The sequence below is a fragment of the Oratosquilla oratoria genome, chromosome 15, assembly GCF_046742065.1.
Source record: "Oratosquilla oratoria isolate Oo_2021 chromosome 15, ASM4674206v1, whole genome shotgun sequence".
Taxonomy (NCBI): domain Eukaryota; kingdom Metazoa; phylum Arthropoda; class Malacostraca; order Stomatopoda; family Squillidae; genus Oratosquilla; species Oratosquilla oratoria.
The window spans coordinates 45475761-45494146 of NC_134791.1; the positions used below are offsets into that span (position 1 = coordinate 45475761).

Genomic DNA, 18386 nt, shown 5'->3' on the forward strand with positions numbered 1-18386 from the left:
AAACAAATGTCAGGAAGAAACCTATCCCTGCCACCTGTCTTTAAAACCCATCAATACCCTCTCCTACACATGGTGGAGCCACAGAGGCTGACACACTGTCTACGGACTGGGTTCAACATCTCTATCAACTTCACTACTTCCACTTTTTCCCTAAGGAGAGCTGATAACCGGTGACTGCATCCCTCCTACTACAGCTACAAAGTGACAGAAACAGTTCCAATGTTTCTTCCCAGAGAGAGAGATCTATGGGAAGGCCTGAGGACTGCATCCAGTCACTGTGGTGCTCTGAGTTTCCAGTCAGTGAAACTTGAGGCAATCATTTTATATACATATACACATATGTATACATATATATCTGTGTCTCGCATATATACACACATATATACATACATATCAAACAGTAGATTTACTCCCACTAGTCATCGGAAGGCATATTTTATCTAGGACCAGACTTCTCCATGGGGAAACTAAAGTGGTTAATTCTAAAATACATTACAAAAGAGTACGAGTGAACTGCTCCAACACTATAGTATTACAAGTAAAGGGATAAGAAGACTAGGAGCTCAGAGACAAGCTGGGTTAGCAGCTTGGTGGCAGCAGCAATGTCAACCTAATTGGCTCCTGGGGCATTGCACCGAGGCCTTCAGGTGAAAGAAATTTAATTTCCATTAACATGGATACATTTTTTATATATATTTTTTGTTTGCTTTTTGTTTTGTTTTGTTCAGTTTGGATATTTTCCTTTGCTCATTCACTGGGTGAGAAACAAGTGGCAACATATGGGGCAAGTGACAAACAACACTAGTAGTAATGATCATTATATTATCAATAAATGGTAAAAATAAACAGCTACTGCAAATGATGAATTCAGTATGATGTAAAATGAACAACACCTATCCCTGTCCCTTACTCTTTTATTCAAGACTGTACCCATAACACAACACTCAAGAGGTGGACAGCACTACATAATAAAAAGGCTGTTTGCATTGTGTCAACAGGTCAGAGGCTCCTTTTCAAGAGATATAATTGTTATTCAACAGCCTGCTCTTCATAGATTGGGTTCATAATCACAAATTAACAATGACATAGTAGGCTGCTTTAGGTGAAATTAAATAAAGCGCTAAATGTTGAAACTTGCACTGGTACCTTGGAACACCCTATGGGCAGTCCCTGATAAGGTTCATGTTCCCACATGTGGGACTGGCCTCTAAAGGATTACATTATCATTGTGTCGGTGTACCAACAGAAAGAAAGCACTGTCATTTGAGAGATTTTAATGATTACAGTGGCACTTGTTGACCAATCTATTCACCAACTCTATTTTTGTTTTATCATGTGATGGGAAGCAAATCACTAGGTTGAAAGTACTCCAATAGCGTGACTGAACATGTCTTGTGCCAGCTGCAACTGACCACTCAGGACCCTGTGGCTGCAGCTGGTTGGTTGGTTGGTGGTGCAGGTGGTCGTACTTAGGAGACAGGTAGTTGTGAATGTGCAGAAGAGGCATGAGCGCAAGGGAGGTGATCACATGGCATACTTCCTGGTCCATTCTCTGGCCATCTCATTGTACTTTTCCCTATCAGTCTTGTACACCCGTGCAATTTCCGGCACAAGAGGATCATCGGGGTTGGGGTCCGTGAGCAGCGAGCAAATGGACAGAAGCACTGAAAATAAAAAATAATATATATATTTTAATTATCTCCCCTATGAGGGGGAAAAATCTCTCAGCATATAGAATAGGATATACATACATACACATACACACACATATATATGTATGTATATATGTATACACACACACACAGACATTTACACTGTGTTATGTAAATTAGCATTAAAACAAAATTATGCACCCTATAACAGGGATGCTCAATGGCTGAGTAACTAATAGCATCTAATTGGGTGAGATAAGTGGAATGGAAATGGTGGCTTGCACATAGGGCATACTATTAAATTCCCATGCTTCTGAAAGTCTTGGGGCACTGTCCTAGCCCTTTCATCTCCAATGCACTGCACTCACCAACACTATCCAGTACACAAAGAACTGGAGCTGTAACCACCACGCAATTACAAACTATAATATTCCAGAGCAATGTTACACCCCAAACATATTACAAATGAATCACCAATGGCATTATGAACACACAAGCTATTTAATTCCTCAATATACATAACTAATACAAAAAACAAAACCAATACCATAGTCCACACTACCATTTTTCTTTTAACCACCATTTCAATACTTTGTGCTGCTGTTGTGCATTATCTTATATTTCATACAAGAGTCAAGGGTATTTGTGGTTTTGTAAGTAGTCTCCCCCCACCTTCTGTAGGGTAGGGAGCTGATGTAGGCATTTGTTTTGTCACTCAGGATTTTGCATTAAGATGGTATGTATGTAGTTATGTTAGTATTGTGTTGTGTAAATTGGGCAGGCTAGTTTGTGCATTATTGAGGAGGCTTTACATTAACAAATGAAGTAATCATTTTCTATCATGTGGTGGCCATGTGTGTGGGAAATGTCCTGATCTCAATGCAGTTTCAAATTGTTGGGTATATATATATGTAAAAACAGCTATGGATATATTGGGGTTTACTGTTACAGGGCTTGTCGTATATAGTTTCCAGCACCTTTGGCACATGTTTAGCAGTGCTGATCAAAGAACTGGGTCTGTTACTGGCAGTGGAGTGAAAGTTACAAAGGGGTGGAAACCACTGTAAGCTGCACTGTCACCTTTTCATTGCTGGTATTTGGGGTGCAAGTGGAAAAAAGGGAAGAGTGAAGGTAGAGGTAAATTATAGGTTGAGAGAAGCAAGTAAATGCCTTGGGGGATTAAAGTGTTGAGAGAATGGAATGGAAATGGATACAAATAGGGGTGATTGTGCCGATGGCTTTGTATGGGAGCAGAGACTTGGAATCTAAGAGAGGCAGAGAAAGAGTTTGAATATGTTCGAGAAGTATGATAGGGGTTACAAGGTTGGATAGTGTAAGAAACAAGGAAGCAAGTAGGAGAGTAGGAGTGGAAAAGATGAAACGGCTGATGAAAAACTGGGATGGTTTGGACACACGGAAATTACGAGTGAAGAAAGATTAGTAAAAAGAGTGGAAGGCAGAGGTAGAGTGAATTAGAGGGGACACCAAGGATGAAATGGATGGATGGATGGGGTGAAGGGGGTATTGAGCAAAGAAGGGCGAGGCCAGGAGATGGAGAGCAGCTGTGTATGGATGATACCGTTATGCAAGGAAGGTGTGTTTTACCTAGTTGTATTATATGGGAAGGGAGCTATGCTTGTGGACCCATTTTTGTATCTTTCAGCATCAAGTTTTTTCTTAAAATCTTGAATAGTGTTTGCACACACTGTTTCTTAATCTAAAATATTCCAGATATCATGTGGGAAGTTCCCCCCCCCAATCTCTTCTATTGTTATCCTTTTTGAGTTTCTTTTCGTGTCCTTGTCCCATTTTAGCAAATCATTCCTATCTAGGATTTCTATTCCATTCATGATCCTAGTCAGCAGATCTCTTTCTCTTTGTTCCAGAGTTGGTAATTCCAATTTGGACAATCTTTGTTTGTATGTTAATTTGGAGAAAGTTGGTGCCAACTTTGTCATTGCTCTTTGTACATACATATATATATACCACGGCTTTTTCCCCCTTACAAAGGAGGTTGCCAAAAAGAAAAAGGCAAAAAAATAATTCCCACCCATTCCATCCCTGAATACACTCCACACACCCTCCACCCTCCCTCTTATCTTAGCACCTCCTGGATGACGGGTCATCCCTGCACCTTGTCCACTGCCCTGCGTCAGAAGCAGTGTCGCAAGACACAGCACATCCACAGCAAGGCCACTTCAATAAATCGGCGACCCCCCCTCTCCGTCCCCCCATGCATAAAAGGAGAAGATGGGGAGAAATCCCTTCGGGCTGCGTCAAATTTTGCTCACACATTCCACCTCATCCCCCATCCCCCCTCATGCATCACATCATCATCCATATACAACCATTCTCCACTCACCCCTGTCTTCTGTCCTCTCCCGTCCTTCCTCAACAGACATTCCCCGCTTCCCCAAAGCCCCCTTCACCCCATCCATCCACCTCATCCTAGGACGTCCCCTCATGTTCACTCCCTCCACATCTGCCTTCCATACCTCTTTTACTAGTCTTTCTTCACTCATTCTTTCCATGTGTCCAAACCATCCTAATACTCTTTCATCAACCCTATCTCCCAACTCCCTTTCCACCCCCATTCTTCTCCTCACCTCCTCATTTCTCACTCTATCTAGCCTAGTAACCCCCATCATACTTCTCAGACACCTCATCTCAAACACATTCAAACTCCTTCTCTCTTCTTCTCTTATGTTCCATGTTTCTGCCCCATACAGTGCTGTTGTTTTATGATTGTTTCTCATTGCTAAGAACCCTGTCTTTGCTTTTATATCTGTAGAAAAAATCTATGTCAAAATATGACCTTTACTAGTCTTTCTTCACTCATTCTTTCCATGTGTCCAAACCATCCTAATACTCTTTCATCAACCCTATCTCCCAACTCCCTTTTCACCTCATCATTTCTCACTCTAGCCTAGTAACCCCCATCATACTTCTCAGACACCTCATCTCAAACACATTCAAACTACTCCTCTCTTCCTCTCTTATGTTCCATGTTTCTGCCCCATACCTTCATACAGTCTCCTCTTAGCATCCATTCCCAAATGTCTATTCCTCATTACACATTTTAATCCACCAAGGAATTTACTCGCTTCTCTCAATCAACATTCTACCTCCTTCACTCCACCTTTTCCTGCCACATTTGCACCCAAGTATCTAAAACTATCCACTTCCTCCAGTCGCTCTCCCTTAATACTCACATCCAGACTACTGCCACTTTCACCCCTTGTACATCTCATCACCTTACTTTTACCCACATTTATCTTCAGCTTTCTTCTATCACACACTCTCCCAAACTCTGTCACCAACTTCCTCAATCCCTCCTCCAATCCTGCCACAAGCGCAGTGTCGTCAGCAAACAACAGCTGGCTCACCTCCCACTTTTCTCCATTTTCTTTAACCATCTCCAATCCCTGACCCACTACCCTTGCATTTACCTCTCGCACTACCCCATCCATGTATAAGTTGTTGTTGTTGTTGTCGTTCCCTAGACTGTCTGTCCGAGCAGTCCCGTCTCCCCAAGGAAGGCCACAGCCGAAACTGGGTTTTCCCACAAATCCTTTATAGAGTGTATGTTGTGTTGTTTGCGTGCATGATTGTGTATGTCGCCCTGGATGTGTTATGTCGCCCTGGCTGTTCAACTTATACATGGAGTACCATCCATGTATAAGTTGAACAGCCAGGGCGACATAACACATCCTTGACGAAGTCCCACCTTTACCACGAACCTCTCGCTCTCTCCATTTCTAATCCTAACACAAGCTCTACTACTCTCATAAAAACTCTTGACAGGTCCTATTAGCTTTCCTCCTATCCCGTATATCTGCATATCCTCCCACAGTGCCTTTCTGTCTACCCTATCATAAGCCTTTTCCAGCTCCATAAAAGCCCAAAAAAACATCCTCCCCCTTTCCTATAGCTTTCTCACATATCTGTCTTACCACAAAGATCTGATCTACACAACCTCTACCCGTCCTAAATCCACACTGTTCCTCACCAATTACTCCCTCTGTTCCTCTCCTAATCCTCTCAATCAAGATCCTCCCATAAGCCTTCCCAACTACACTTAAACTAATCCCTCTGAAACTACTACATTCACACTTCTCCCCTTTTCCCTTGTAAAGTGGAACTATACAGGCACTCTACCCTCTCTCCAGCAAACATTAAATAACCTCACCAGCCAGTCCATCATCACTGTACCTCCTTTTTTTTTTAGACATTCTGAATGGCATCCATCCAGACCAGATGCCTTATCTGCTTTCATCATCTTAACTGTCTTCACTTCATCCTTCCTTATTTCTCCTCCATTTTCTTCACTCATCATGGTCATTTTCTTAGCATTTCCCACTGCAGCTATCTTTCCTTCCCTACCCTCCTTCACATTTAACAACTCCCTAAAATATTCTGCCCATCTTCCCCTCACTGCCTTCTCTTCCATTATCATCTCTCCATCTGCACCTTTTACCTTTTCTTCTCTACTTGATTCCCCTCCTCTTCCTCTCTTAATTTCTTTCCAAAACATCTTTTTATTACTTCCAAAATTTTCTGTCATACTCTTACCCCATTTCACATCTGCTCTCCTCTTTGCCTCCTTTACCTTTTGCTTTACTTCTCTTTTCTTTTTTTTGTACCTCTCATACGACTCCCTCGTCCTATTTTGTAACCAATCTGTGAAAGCTCGCTTCTTCTCTTCTACAACCTTCTTTGTTTCCTCATCCCACCATTCACTACCCTTCCTTCTATTTCCTCCTGTCCTTCTTGTTCCACACACCATTCTTGCTCACTTTGTGACTCCCTCCTTGAACCATCCTCCTCCACACCTAGCTCTACTCTATCCTTCACTCCCTCCCACTCCTCCTTCAGCTTCTTCTTGTACTCCTTTTCCTTTTCATTTAAAGAGTTCACTCGAAGCACCTCCCTACCTTTTGCCCCTTTCCTCTTTCTCCATCTATCCTCCACTCTCAACTTACCTTCCACCAGAAAATGATCTGATATTCCCCCACCCTCTCCCCTTAGCACATGTACATCCTTAACTCTTCCTATCATAATCCTATTTACCACTACATAATCCATTAACGCTCTATCTACCACCCTCTCCCATGTGTACTTATGCTTGACTTTCTTCCGAAACACTGTATTTGCTATCATCAACTCTCTTTCTAGACACATTTCCACCATCAACTCTCCACTACGATTCCTTCCTGGAACTCCGCATTTCCCAACCACTCCATCAACTGGACCATTTCCTACCCTAGCAGTAAGGTCTCCCAGTACTATTACATTGACAGTTCTCCCTACATTCTCTATGCACTCCAAAAGGCCTCCCTTTCTTCTACACTCTTCTCACTGCCAGGTCCATATGCACTTACAAAGACCCACATCTCCTTTCCCAGTTTTACCTTCATCCACATTATCCTTGAGGAAACCTCCTTCCACTCCACTGCATGTTTACCTATCTCTTCACTTATTAGAATAGCCACCCCTTCCCTCCCTCGCCCTCTCTTCACTCCTGATAACCTCCCACGTACACTCCCAAACTTACACTCACCCTTCCCTTTCAACTTAGTTTCACTCGAAGCAACACATCCATCTTTCTCACAAACATACTACCTATCTCTTCCCTTTTACTCATCTGTACCACATCCATGCACATTAAAAGACCCAAACCTTGGGGTGCTGGTCCGAAAACTCCCAGACCCTCTTATGCCTTTACTTTTTCATTTAGGAATGTCCCCTGTGGGGCTACAAGGAGAAGGATGCCCAGTCCCACTCCCCGTCCCTTTCTTCTCGCCTCTTACGATCCAAGTGGAAATACTTGGTGGCAGTATTCTTTTCCCCCACCACAGGGAATTCCCCCTGTGGTGGAGTTGCTAAATGCGGAGGATAGGGAGGGAAAGGTATTTGCAGTGGGAAGTGCTAAAAAATGAGAGTGACAAGTGAGGAAAATGGAGGAGAAATAGGGAAAGATGAAGTGGAAGCAGCTGTTAAGATGATAAGAGCAGTTAAGGCACCTGGGTTAGATGGATGCCAGCCAGAATGTCTGAAGAAAGGAGGTACAGTTATGGTGGACTGGCTAGTGAGGTTATTTAATGTTTGTTTAAGAGAAAGAAAAAGGGCAGTAAGAGACTGCAGCACATATTGAGGTATTTCGCTCCTGAGCCACACAGGCAAGATATACGCAATGATCTTAGAATGGCGCACAAGGTACAAGGTGGAACCATTGCTGTGTGAGGTGCAGATGGGCTTCAGAAAAGGGAGAGGGTGTACAGACGCTATCTTCGCTCTCAGACAACTGAGTGAAAAGACAATCCAACACAACAAAGAGCTGAATCTTGTGTTCGTAAACCAGGAAAAAGTGTTTGACCGAGTAAATTGAAACAAGATGTGGCAAACACTTGAGTACAGCATCAGGGGACAACTGTTGGATAACATCAGAGCCATCTACACCAACAGTATGAGTGCAGTCCACACCCAGAATGGACTCACCGACTGGTTCGATGTCTCATCTGGAGAGAGACAAGGATGCGTGCTATCACCGCTACTTTTAATCATCTACATGGACAAAATCACGAGAGGCAAACATCAACCCAGAAGACCTGAATGAGATGCTGTTCGCAGACGATCAGAGCCTGGTACATGAGAAAAAAGATCAACTTCAAGAGCACACACACACAGCCTGAACACACAGTGCAAGAAGCTCAATGTGAAGATCAGCATCAGCAAAACCATGACGATTTAGGTTAGCAGAACACCTAGCAACCTCAAAATCAGCATCGACGGAACTCTACTGAAACAAGTCAGTGAGTAAGTACCTCGGCAGTATTTCACTTAAGACGGACATCTGAACAGAGAGATTGAGACAAGAGTACAGAAGGCCAACAGCATCAGCTACCAGCTTGCCCCACTCCTCAAACATCCCTACATCCCTAATGAAACCAAAGCCAAACTCATTAACTCCATCTTCATCCCCACCTTGACAGATCAGTGCCGGACATGGACCCTGACCAAAAGTCTAGAACGCAAAATAACCACCTGCAAGATGCGATGTCTGAGGAGAGCCATCAACAAGACCAGACGGGACATGATCAGAAACCCCACAATCAGAGAAATGGTGGGAACAACGCCTGTCCTCCATTACATTCAGGTGGTTTGGAAATCTGACACACATGGCACCTCACCAACTTGCCAGCAAAGCATACAATAAGAAAAAATCAGGTTACAAGGCAAGAGGAAGACCAAGGAAGACCTGGATTGAGGGTGTGAAAGAAACCCTTAAGACCCACAACAACCCACCTATCCAAGCCGTCCATCTTGCCAGAGACAGAAAACTCTTTCTCCCCTCATATAACACACTACTCTTTCATCCATGTCCCTGCGGGACACTTTTCATTTCTTCCCAATTTGAGAATTTAGTTCTACTACTCTCATTTTCCTCCCAGTCAGGAAGTCTTTCATCCATTCCAATAATTTTTCTCTGACACCACCTATTCACTCTATCTTCCTTATTAGTTTATTGTGTGGTACCTTATCAAATGCCTTTTGTAGGTCCAGAAAGGCAGTCTGCCCAACCATCTCTCTCTTGTACTATGTCTATTAATCTTGAGAAGCAGATCAAGTTTTGTACATGATCTTCCTTGTCTGAATCCAAATTGATTTGGATTCAGTATAGTTTTTTCTTCCAAATATTTAACCCATCTATTTTTGATGACCTTTTCACAAATTTTTGCTACTGTGTTTGTCAGGAAGACCAGTCTGTAATTTGATGGATCTTCCTTGTTTCCTCCCTTATAAATCGGAGGACACTGTGCTTGTGGAAGGATTGGAGGAGTTTCTTTGCTTCTTTCCATTATATATATATATATATATATATATATAATATATATATATATTATATATATATACACATACATACTTAGGGCGCAGGTTTTCTTTTATACACACTGAATTGAACACCACAGCATTTTCACAGTTATTAATTTTCTTCTTGATATTTTCAAGTTTCCTCACTAAAGTTCTAATATTGGGAGGATGAGCGGAAACGAACTTTCCAAAGTTCTCCATTTTAATATTTGACGTTTCGACTACATAGTCATTATCAAGTTACAAGAACAGTTAAGGCAACACAATCTACAGATACGTTATATGGTCACAGGAAAAATAGAATGCTACACTCTTAGGTCAAGCGCGATCTTTAAACCTCCGATGACCTGACCCTGGAAGACTTTCTCAGAGCTTGAGGAGGGGGAGGGAGAGGTGAGGAGGGGTAGGGAGAGGTGAGGGGGGGAGAGTAGGAGTTGGAGTAAGGTGAGGTGAAGTAGCGTGCTTAGCATACACAGGGAGGTTATGTATAGCATGTCGCGAGGACGTATTTCTTTATTTAATACGTCCTCACGACATGCTATACATAACCTCCCTGTGTATGCTAAGCACGCTGCTTCACCTCACCTTACTCCAACTCCTACTCTCCCCCTCCCTCCTCAAGCTCTGAGAAAGTCTTCCAGGGTCAGGTCATCGGAGGTTTAAAGATCGCGCTTGACCTAAGAGTGTAGCATTCTATTTTTCCTGTGACCATGTAACGTATCTGTAGATTGTGTTGCCTTAACTGTTCTTGTAACTTGATAATGACTATGTAGTCGAAACGTCAAATATTAAAATGGAGAACTTTGGAAAGTTCGTTTCCGCTCATCCTCCCAATATTAGAACTTTAGTGAGGAAACTTGAAAATATCAAGAAGAAAATTAATAACTGAAAATGCCGTGGTGTTCAATTCAGTGTGTGTGTGTATATATATATATATATATGCGAATCACAAAAACATGCGATTCACAAAATGTGTAATAAAACCACTTGGAAAATAAAATGAAAGGTGACCGAACGTTTTTGTCTATTTGAGACATTCAAAGGTGACCTTTGAAAATGTCTTAAATAGACAAAAATGTTCAGTCACCTTTCAGTTCATTTTCCAAGTGGTTTTATTACACACACACACACACACATATATATATATATATATATATATATATATATATATATAAATGGAGATACAATGACGTTTACATTTTGGTGCCGAGCATTCACTTTCATTTCACTGTATCTATGTAAACAACCAGGTCCGCTTTGAAATTCGTTCATTTGTGAATCGCTATTTAGCGGCTCAGAGCGTTCGTACCGGTACGTCCTGCTTTGACAGTGTCCGCCGTGTGTGGGTAAAAGTATGGTGATGAGATGTTCAAGTGGCAGCAAGTTGCAAGTAAGGAGAGAGGCTAGAGGATAAGGAAAGTTGTAAGTATTTAGGGTCATATGTAGCAGGAAACTGAGCAGCTAGGGTCAAGGTAAACTGCAGTGAGGGAAGCAAGTAAATGTCTTGGGGAGGGGTTGAAAAGTGTCACGAGGAATAGGTATTTGGGAATGGATGCATAGACGTATGAAGGGGCAATTGTGCCAATGACAGTGTATGGGGCAGACTTAGAATTTAGGAGTGGATGGAAGGACAAGTTTAAATGTATTCGAGATAAAGTTTGAGAAGTATATTGGGGAGTCAAGGTTGGCTAAAGTGAGAAATAAGGCTAGGAGGGGAATGGGGATAGAAAGCTGGCTGATATGGCTGATGAAAGATTACTGATGGTTTGGGCACATGGAAAAAAAACGAGTTAAAATTAGTAAAAGGAGTGAAGAAAGCAGGTGGGTGGAGTGAACTAGAAGGGATGACCAAAAATTAAATGGATGGAGCAAACGGGGCTTTGTGTAAAAGGGAAAAGGCATGCTGAACAGGGAAGGGAGAAGGCAGGGGATAAGTGTGAGTGGAGAATTGTTGACTGGATGACATTTTGATGCAACCCTAAGGAATTTCTCCCATTACACAACGGGGTGAAGAGGTAAGGTCACTGTGTGAACCAGGCATGAGGAGCCAAGATACAAGAAAAGAAATGGGTGGTGGATGGGAGTGAAGTAGGTAAAGCCTTTGCTGCTGCCTCTAATATATGGGGGTAGAGGCCCTAGGTATATATATAAAATAGAACCAAGTGCATAAAGCTACACACCTGGCATTGGGTCTTCACCTTATGAAATCAATTAATCAAGTTACGACTGGGTGCAGTGCTTCAGACCAATAGCAATGGGCAAAATGCAGGTGGAGGTAGAATGTAGACTGAGAGAAGCAAATAAATGCCTTGGGGGATTAAAAAGTAAGAGAAATAGACATTTGGGAATGGATGCTAAAAGGAGATTGTATGAAGGGGTGATTGTGCCAACAACACTGTATGGGGCAGAGACATGGAACATAAGAGAAGACGAGAGGAACTTTAAATGTGTTTGAGACGAAATATCTGAGAAGTATGGTAAGTACTAGGCCCAACAAGGTAGGAAACAAGGAAGAGGAGAGCAGGGGTGGAAAAGGAGTTGGGAAATGGGGTTGATGAAACAGTATTGGGATGGTTTGGGCACATGGAAAGGATGAATGAAGAAACATTGGTAAAAGAAGCATGGAAGGCAGAGGTGGATGGAGTGAACAGGAGGGGGCAACCAAGGATGGGATGAATGGATGGGGATAAAAGGGGCATTGAGAAAGAGGGGGGATATCTGTTGAGGAAGGAAGGGGAAAAAACACTACTAGTGAAATGGTTGTATATGGATGATAATGTGATGCAGAGAAGTGAGTGGGTGGGGGATGGGGGGATTAGGGAGTGGTTGTGTGTGAATGATATTTTGGTGCAGCCCAAAGGGATTTCTCTCAGCCTTCTCTTTTTCTGCATGAGGGGATGGAGGGCAGGGGGTTGGCAATTAAGTGAAGTGGCCTTGCTTTGGATGTGCTATGTATTGTTGCATTACTTCTGACCCAAGGCAGTGGGCGAGATGTAGGAATGACCCATCATTTAGGAGCCAAGAAAAGAGTGAGGAAAGGAGGGGTGGTGAATGGGAGTGGAGTAGATGGGGATGAAACAGGTAGGAATAAAATTATACCTTTTGACTTTGCCTACCACCCTTGTCAGGGGGAAAAGCCAGGGATGACCCTTTATTCACAAGGAGCTAAGATTAGAGGGAAACAAGGGTGGTAGATAGTACTAGGTGCTTACCTTTGACTTGGTCACTTCCCTTATGAGAAGGATGAAGTCTTTGGTACATAAACAGAAAAGTATTTGTAAGTGCAAATTTTGCCACACATTTGTTGTAGCTGCAGTATACTGGTTTATGTAGGTAATTGTTGTGCATTTTTGGTGGAACTAATAGCTGTATGTGTTGCATTTTGTACATGTACATATAGTTACCTAATTGCAGCACACAGGAAAGGAGCAACACTCATTAGGTCCTGCCTATTCTCTAATTTTCTGACATACCTTGACTCAAATTCATGAACAGTTCCAACTTAATCTATATCCTTGATTTCCAATTATCATGTTCAGATTTGAACTCTTGTACTGTTTGAGCTTTGGCTATATAACCTAAACTATTCCATATATATATGCATCTATAAGGAAAATGTATTTCTTCACATCCTTTCGACATGTGGTCTTTCTCAATCTATTCCCACGACATCTTAAAGCTCTCCCATCTTTAATCAGACCACTTTTATCAGTGCAATCTATCCACTTTAGTGATCTGCATACTAATCATTATCACCTATTTCTCTTCAATCTTTCATAGCTAGCAGACCCAGTACTTTTAGTCTTTCCTCGTATGGTTTATCTGCCAGGCTGGGGACCAGTTTGGTTGCTACCCTTTGTAGCTTCTGAATCTGTTGTATCCTTCATTCTGTGCAGGGACCATACTAGACATATTCTAGTCTTGGACGGATCAGTTTCATTGAAGTGTTTTAATGATCTCTTCATCCAAATAGTGGAATGCCAATTTAATCTTCTGCAGTAGTGTCTCTTCCACAATCCTACCGATATGTCTAACAGGTGGCTGATCATCTTTTAACAATACTCCCAAGTCTTTCTTCTCTTCTGCTTTTGTAATGGGTTCACTTCCCAAGAAATAGTTTACAGATAGCCTTTTGCCACTGTTGCCAATTTCCAGTACTTTGCAATTTTTGTTATTTAACTCCATGCAAAAAGTGTAATATTTTTTCAATAATCTACCATCCTCCTTGTTTTTCATTCTTTTCATGGTTTTTGCATCATCTACAAATGTGTGTGTTTATTTACCTAGTTTTATTATACGGGAAGAGAGCTATGCTCGTAGTGACCTGTCTTTGTATCTTTCAGCATCAAGTTTGTTCTTACATACATATACCAAAGGCTTTTCCCCCTACATGGGGGGTAGCCACAAAGAAAAAGGCATAGAAACCACTCCCACCCATTCCATTTCCTATATGTTCCACTCCCCTCCACCCTCCATCCCTGCATCCTGTCCACTGCCCTGGGTCAGAAGCAGTGTCGCCAGACACAGCACATCCACAGCAAGGCCGCTTCATAAATTCGGCGACCCCCCCTTCTCCGTCCCCTCATGCAAAAAAGAAGACCAGGAGAAATCCTTTCAGGCTGAGTTTGTTCTTAAATTCTTGAATAGTATTTGTACAAACTGTTGCCTCATCCAATTTATTCCAGATATCCACCATTGTGTGGGAAGCTATTCTTTTTCAGATCTCTTCTATTATTATCCTTTTTGAATGTGTGTGTGTGTGTGTGTGTGTGTGTGTGTGTGTGTGTGTGAAGTATGATAGGCTGGATATAGTGAGGAATGAGGTGTGGAGAATGGGGGTGGAAAGGGAGTTGGGAGAGAGTGGATGAAAGAATACTGGGATGGTCTGGACACATGGAAAGAATGAGTGAAGAAAGACGAGAAAAAGCGGTGTGGAAGGCAGATGTGGAAGGAGTGAACATGAGGGGGCGACCTAGTAGATGGATGGATGGGGTAAAAGGGGCTTTGGGGAAGAGGGGAATGTCTGGTGAGGAAGGACGGGAGAGGACAGAAGACGGATGAATGGAGAATGGTTATATATGGATGATGTGATACATGAGGTGGAATGGGTGGGGGATGGGGGGCGAGGGAGTGTGTGCGAGAAAAATTTGACGCAGCCTGAAGGAATTTCCCCCCCCTCTTCTCCTTTCTGCACGAGGGGACAGAGAGGGGGGTCGCCGATTTAATAAAGTGGCCTTGCTGTGGATGTGCCGTGTCTTGCGACTGCTTCTGACCCAGTCATCCAAGATAAGATGGAGGGAAGAAGGTAGAGGGGAGTGTGATAGGGATGGAATGTGTGGGAGTGGTTTTTATGCCTTTGTTTTGGGGCTACCTCCCTTATAAGGGGAAAAAAGTCTTTTGTATATGTATGTGTGCGTGTTTGTGTGCACGGGTGTGTGTAGTTTATGGTTTTAGAGAATGTGGGCTAAGTGTATGGGCCTGGGTTGGTTTCAATGCAACTGGCAAATAGGTACTGACCTCCCGATGTGGGATGGGGGGGGGGGGGGGGGAGAGAGAGAGAAATAATATAAGTAAAAATAATAATCAATCAATATATATATATGGACAAGGGAGATGTGCATGAGATGTGCTACAAACCAAGTGACAGCCCCTGGAGTATGTGGGGTGTGTGTCTCTACTTGGTGCCTGCAGATGAGCTTGTATAGCTGCCATCCATCTTCTTGGGATGGGGCTATCTTCTTTTTGTCTGGTCAAACACTTTTCTAAGAAACACTTATGTATATTATGTATACACACATAATGAAGTAGCAATGTAGCCTTTATTGGAGATTATAATTGCAGTGAGGTCAACTGGGAGTAATGGGAAGCAAGCAGCAAAGCAGATTCCTGGGGAAATACCCTTTCAAGTTTAGCAATGGAGAACACAATGACCCAGTGGGAAAAGGAAGTGACCTGGGAAAGAGGAGATGACATTCCCACAAGATTAAATGTGTTACTAACCAAAGACCCCACCACCATAAGCTCATTGAACTACCTTTCCTCCCATAGGAAAAGTGACCATCTAACAATTAAATTTCACCTGGAAGATGAAGAAATAGAGCCAAGGAATTAATCACACAGGAAAGAGAATTTTTGGAAAGCAGATTACTTAGGATTGAAAAAAATTCTTGGAAAAAGCAAACTGGGAGGAATTCATGAATACCATGTGAATAAGGAGAAATGGGAAATCTTTCTTGACGTTTATGACTGGGGAGTGAAAAAAACATGTGCTAAACACTAGTGGCAGAAGCCCAAACAGGACTGGTTTAAGAAAAAGTGATATCGCAAAATATGCCAATGACATAGCTTGGGGGGAAAATGGAAGAGAAAAACCAATAACACAAGACTGTTACAAACTAGAAATGACTATGCAAGAATTTGCTGGCAGAAAGAAAGCAATGTTGAAAGAGGTGTAGTGGATAACTGCAAAGATGAACCACAATGTTTTTACAGGGTTATAAATAATAAATTGAGACACTGGGAAGTAATCACCAAGTTAACAGTGGGTGGTGGTCTTTTTAAAGAAAATTGAGGGGAGCAAAATATCAGGTTTAAAAAATACAAGTGTTGAAGGGAAGGGGTCAATCTCTTGGGATCATTGGATGTAACAAAAGCTTCAGTACCTGCTGGGATTTCAAACCAGAAACTTAACCACTTCCATACGGTGACGCCTATGTAGGCGGCATGAGGAGCAAGTGGGTACGGGATGATGCAGACGTCAGCATCTTGATTATATTTATTGTAGTCGTACCTACGTAACCTCCATTCTCTCTAAACTGGCTTCATCATATTTTCTATGGTTATCAAAATTCACGGGTGAAAGAGAACGAACGATTGAGCACCGACTTTATTTTCTATAATGTGATTATTAGGATGCAACATCTCACGTCAGGCAGCTAATGCTGCCAGACGTGCGATGTGCCCCGGAGTGAAGAGGTTAACGAATGTAGGGAACAACTAGCGGACAAGATTCATTGAAAAAAGGCATTGTGCCACTCGATTGGAAAAGGTTAAATGTGGTGCCAATTCACAAAGGTACAAGGAGACACCCCTAAATTATAGGGCAGAATTACAATAGTGAAATTATGTGAAAGTGAAATATCAATGGCCCACACATCTCAAAGAGATGAACATTTTGATAGTTTAAATGTGTTTGAGATGAAATGTCTGAGAAGTGTGGTAGGGGTTACTAGGTTGGATGGAGTAAGAAATGAGGTGAGGAGGAGAGCCAGGGTTGATGAAAGAGTATTGGGATGGTTTGAACACATGGAAAGAATGAGAAGGAAAATTAATAAAAGAGGTGTGGAAGACAGGTCGATGAGGTGAACATGAGGTGGTGACTGAAGATGAGATGGATGGGGTAAAAGGGGTGTTGGGAATGAGGGAGATGTCTGTTGAGGAAAGAAGGGAGAAGACAGAAGATAGGGGTGAGTGGAGAATGGTTGTATATGGATGCTGTGATGCATGGATAGGTGTGTGTGTCTGTGGGGGGGGGGCTACCGAGTATGTGTCAATGATGTTTTGAAGCAGTCTAAAGGGATTTCTCAGTCTTCTCTTTTTCTGCACGAGGGGAAGGGGAAGGAGATGGGGGAGGAGATTGCCAATTAAACGAAGTAGCCTTGCTGTGTCTTGCTGAATTGCTTCTGACCCAAGGCAGTGGGTAAGATGCAGGGATGACCTGTCATCCAGGAGGACCCAAGAAAAGAGGGAGAGGTGGTGAATGAGTGGAGCATGTGGGGATCAATGGGTGGGAATGGAGTTATACATTTGACTTTGGCTACCTCTCTTGTAAGGGGGAAAAGGCCCTTGGTATATGTACTTATTCTTAAATATTTTTACTCTTCTATGCATTTCCTTTATCCTATAACCCACATCCACTCCAGTTACTGCTTTATGCAGCATCTTTCATTTTGCATAACTTAAAATGAAAATTAATTTCCCCACACTCCTCAAAGAAAACTGTCAAGATAATTGTTATAATTTGCAATTTTCTTCATGCATTTTTCTAGTATTCTCTCCATCTGCATATAATTTTCCTATACCAAGAAGTGATTTCTCCCATCTTTTCTTTTTCTGCATGAGGGGAGAGAGAGAGGGGAGGTTGCTGATTAAGTGAAGTGGTTTTGTTATGGATGTACTGTGTTTTGCTGTAATGCGTTTGACCTAAGGCAAATGGATGCAGGGATGACCCATCATCCACAAGCAGCAGAGATGGGAGGGGTGGAAAGGGTGGGGGGGGGGGGAGTGAAATAGGTGGGAATAGGTACATGCCTTTGATTTGGCTACCTCCCTTATCAGAGGGAAAAAGCTCTTGTTATATGGATAGAACAAAATTATAGATACCAGTATTGACCTTCGTCAAATTACTAGTCATGTCCTTCTATCCAATTTTATCCTTAACTATTGTTTGCAAGGAATAACTTTAGGTGCATCCTATGGTCATGCAAAAAGGACATCTCCCAGTCACCTATCTGCAAACCCCAACAACTTCCTCACATCATAACTCCATCTTTAAACATTTTGAGAACTGACATGCAGCTATTCCTCTCCTCCTCCTTTCAGCAAACAACATATAGTCTTAAACTTATTGTGTAGACATCAGTCTCAGGTTTCTTTCAAGTGAAATCTATGAGAGGGTTCAAGGACTACTGTCTGCTGCTGTGGGGCTGTAATCGAGGTAACACTTGATTTCACAGGTACTGGTCTTTCAAGAACTTATTCCATGTTTCTTTTGAATAATGTTATATGTTCTGATCACCACACAAGTTGTTTGTAAAATACCTTCTTTAAAGTTCTTTAGATATACACAACCCAGTCAGCAAT

The 18386-nt window shown here is 42.3% G+C and overlaps 1 protein-coding gene across 6 annotated transcripts in view; it reads right to left on the reverse strand.

Moving 5' to 3' along the window:
• Nucleotides 1-805: 805 nt before the first annotated feature.
• Nucleotides 806-18386, reverse strand: part of eff (ubiquitin-conjugating enzyme E2 eff) — a 71416-nt gene continuing 53835 nt past the window's right edge. For all 6 annotated transcript variants that reach the window (XM_076198867.1, XM_076198866.1, XM_076198869.1 and 3 more), the window contains one exon: nt 806-1664. In XM_076198867.1, the coding sequence (XP_076054982.1) occupies nt 1525-1664 (140 nt within the window). In that variant the 3' untranslated portion in view covers nt 806-1524. The remainder of the gene's footprint in view (nt 1665-18386) is intronic.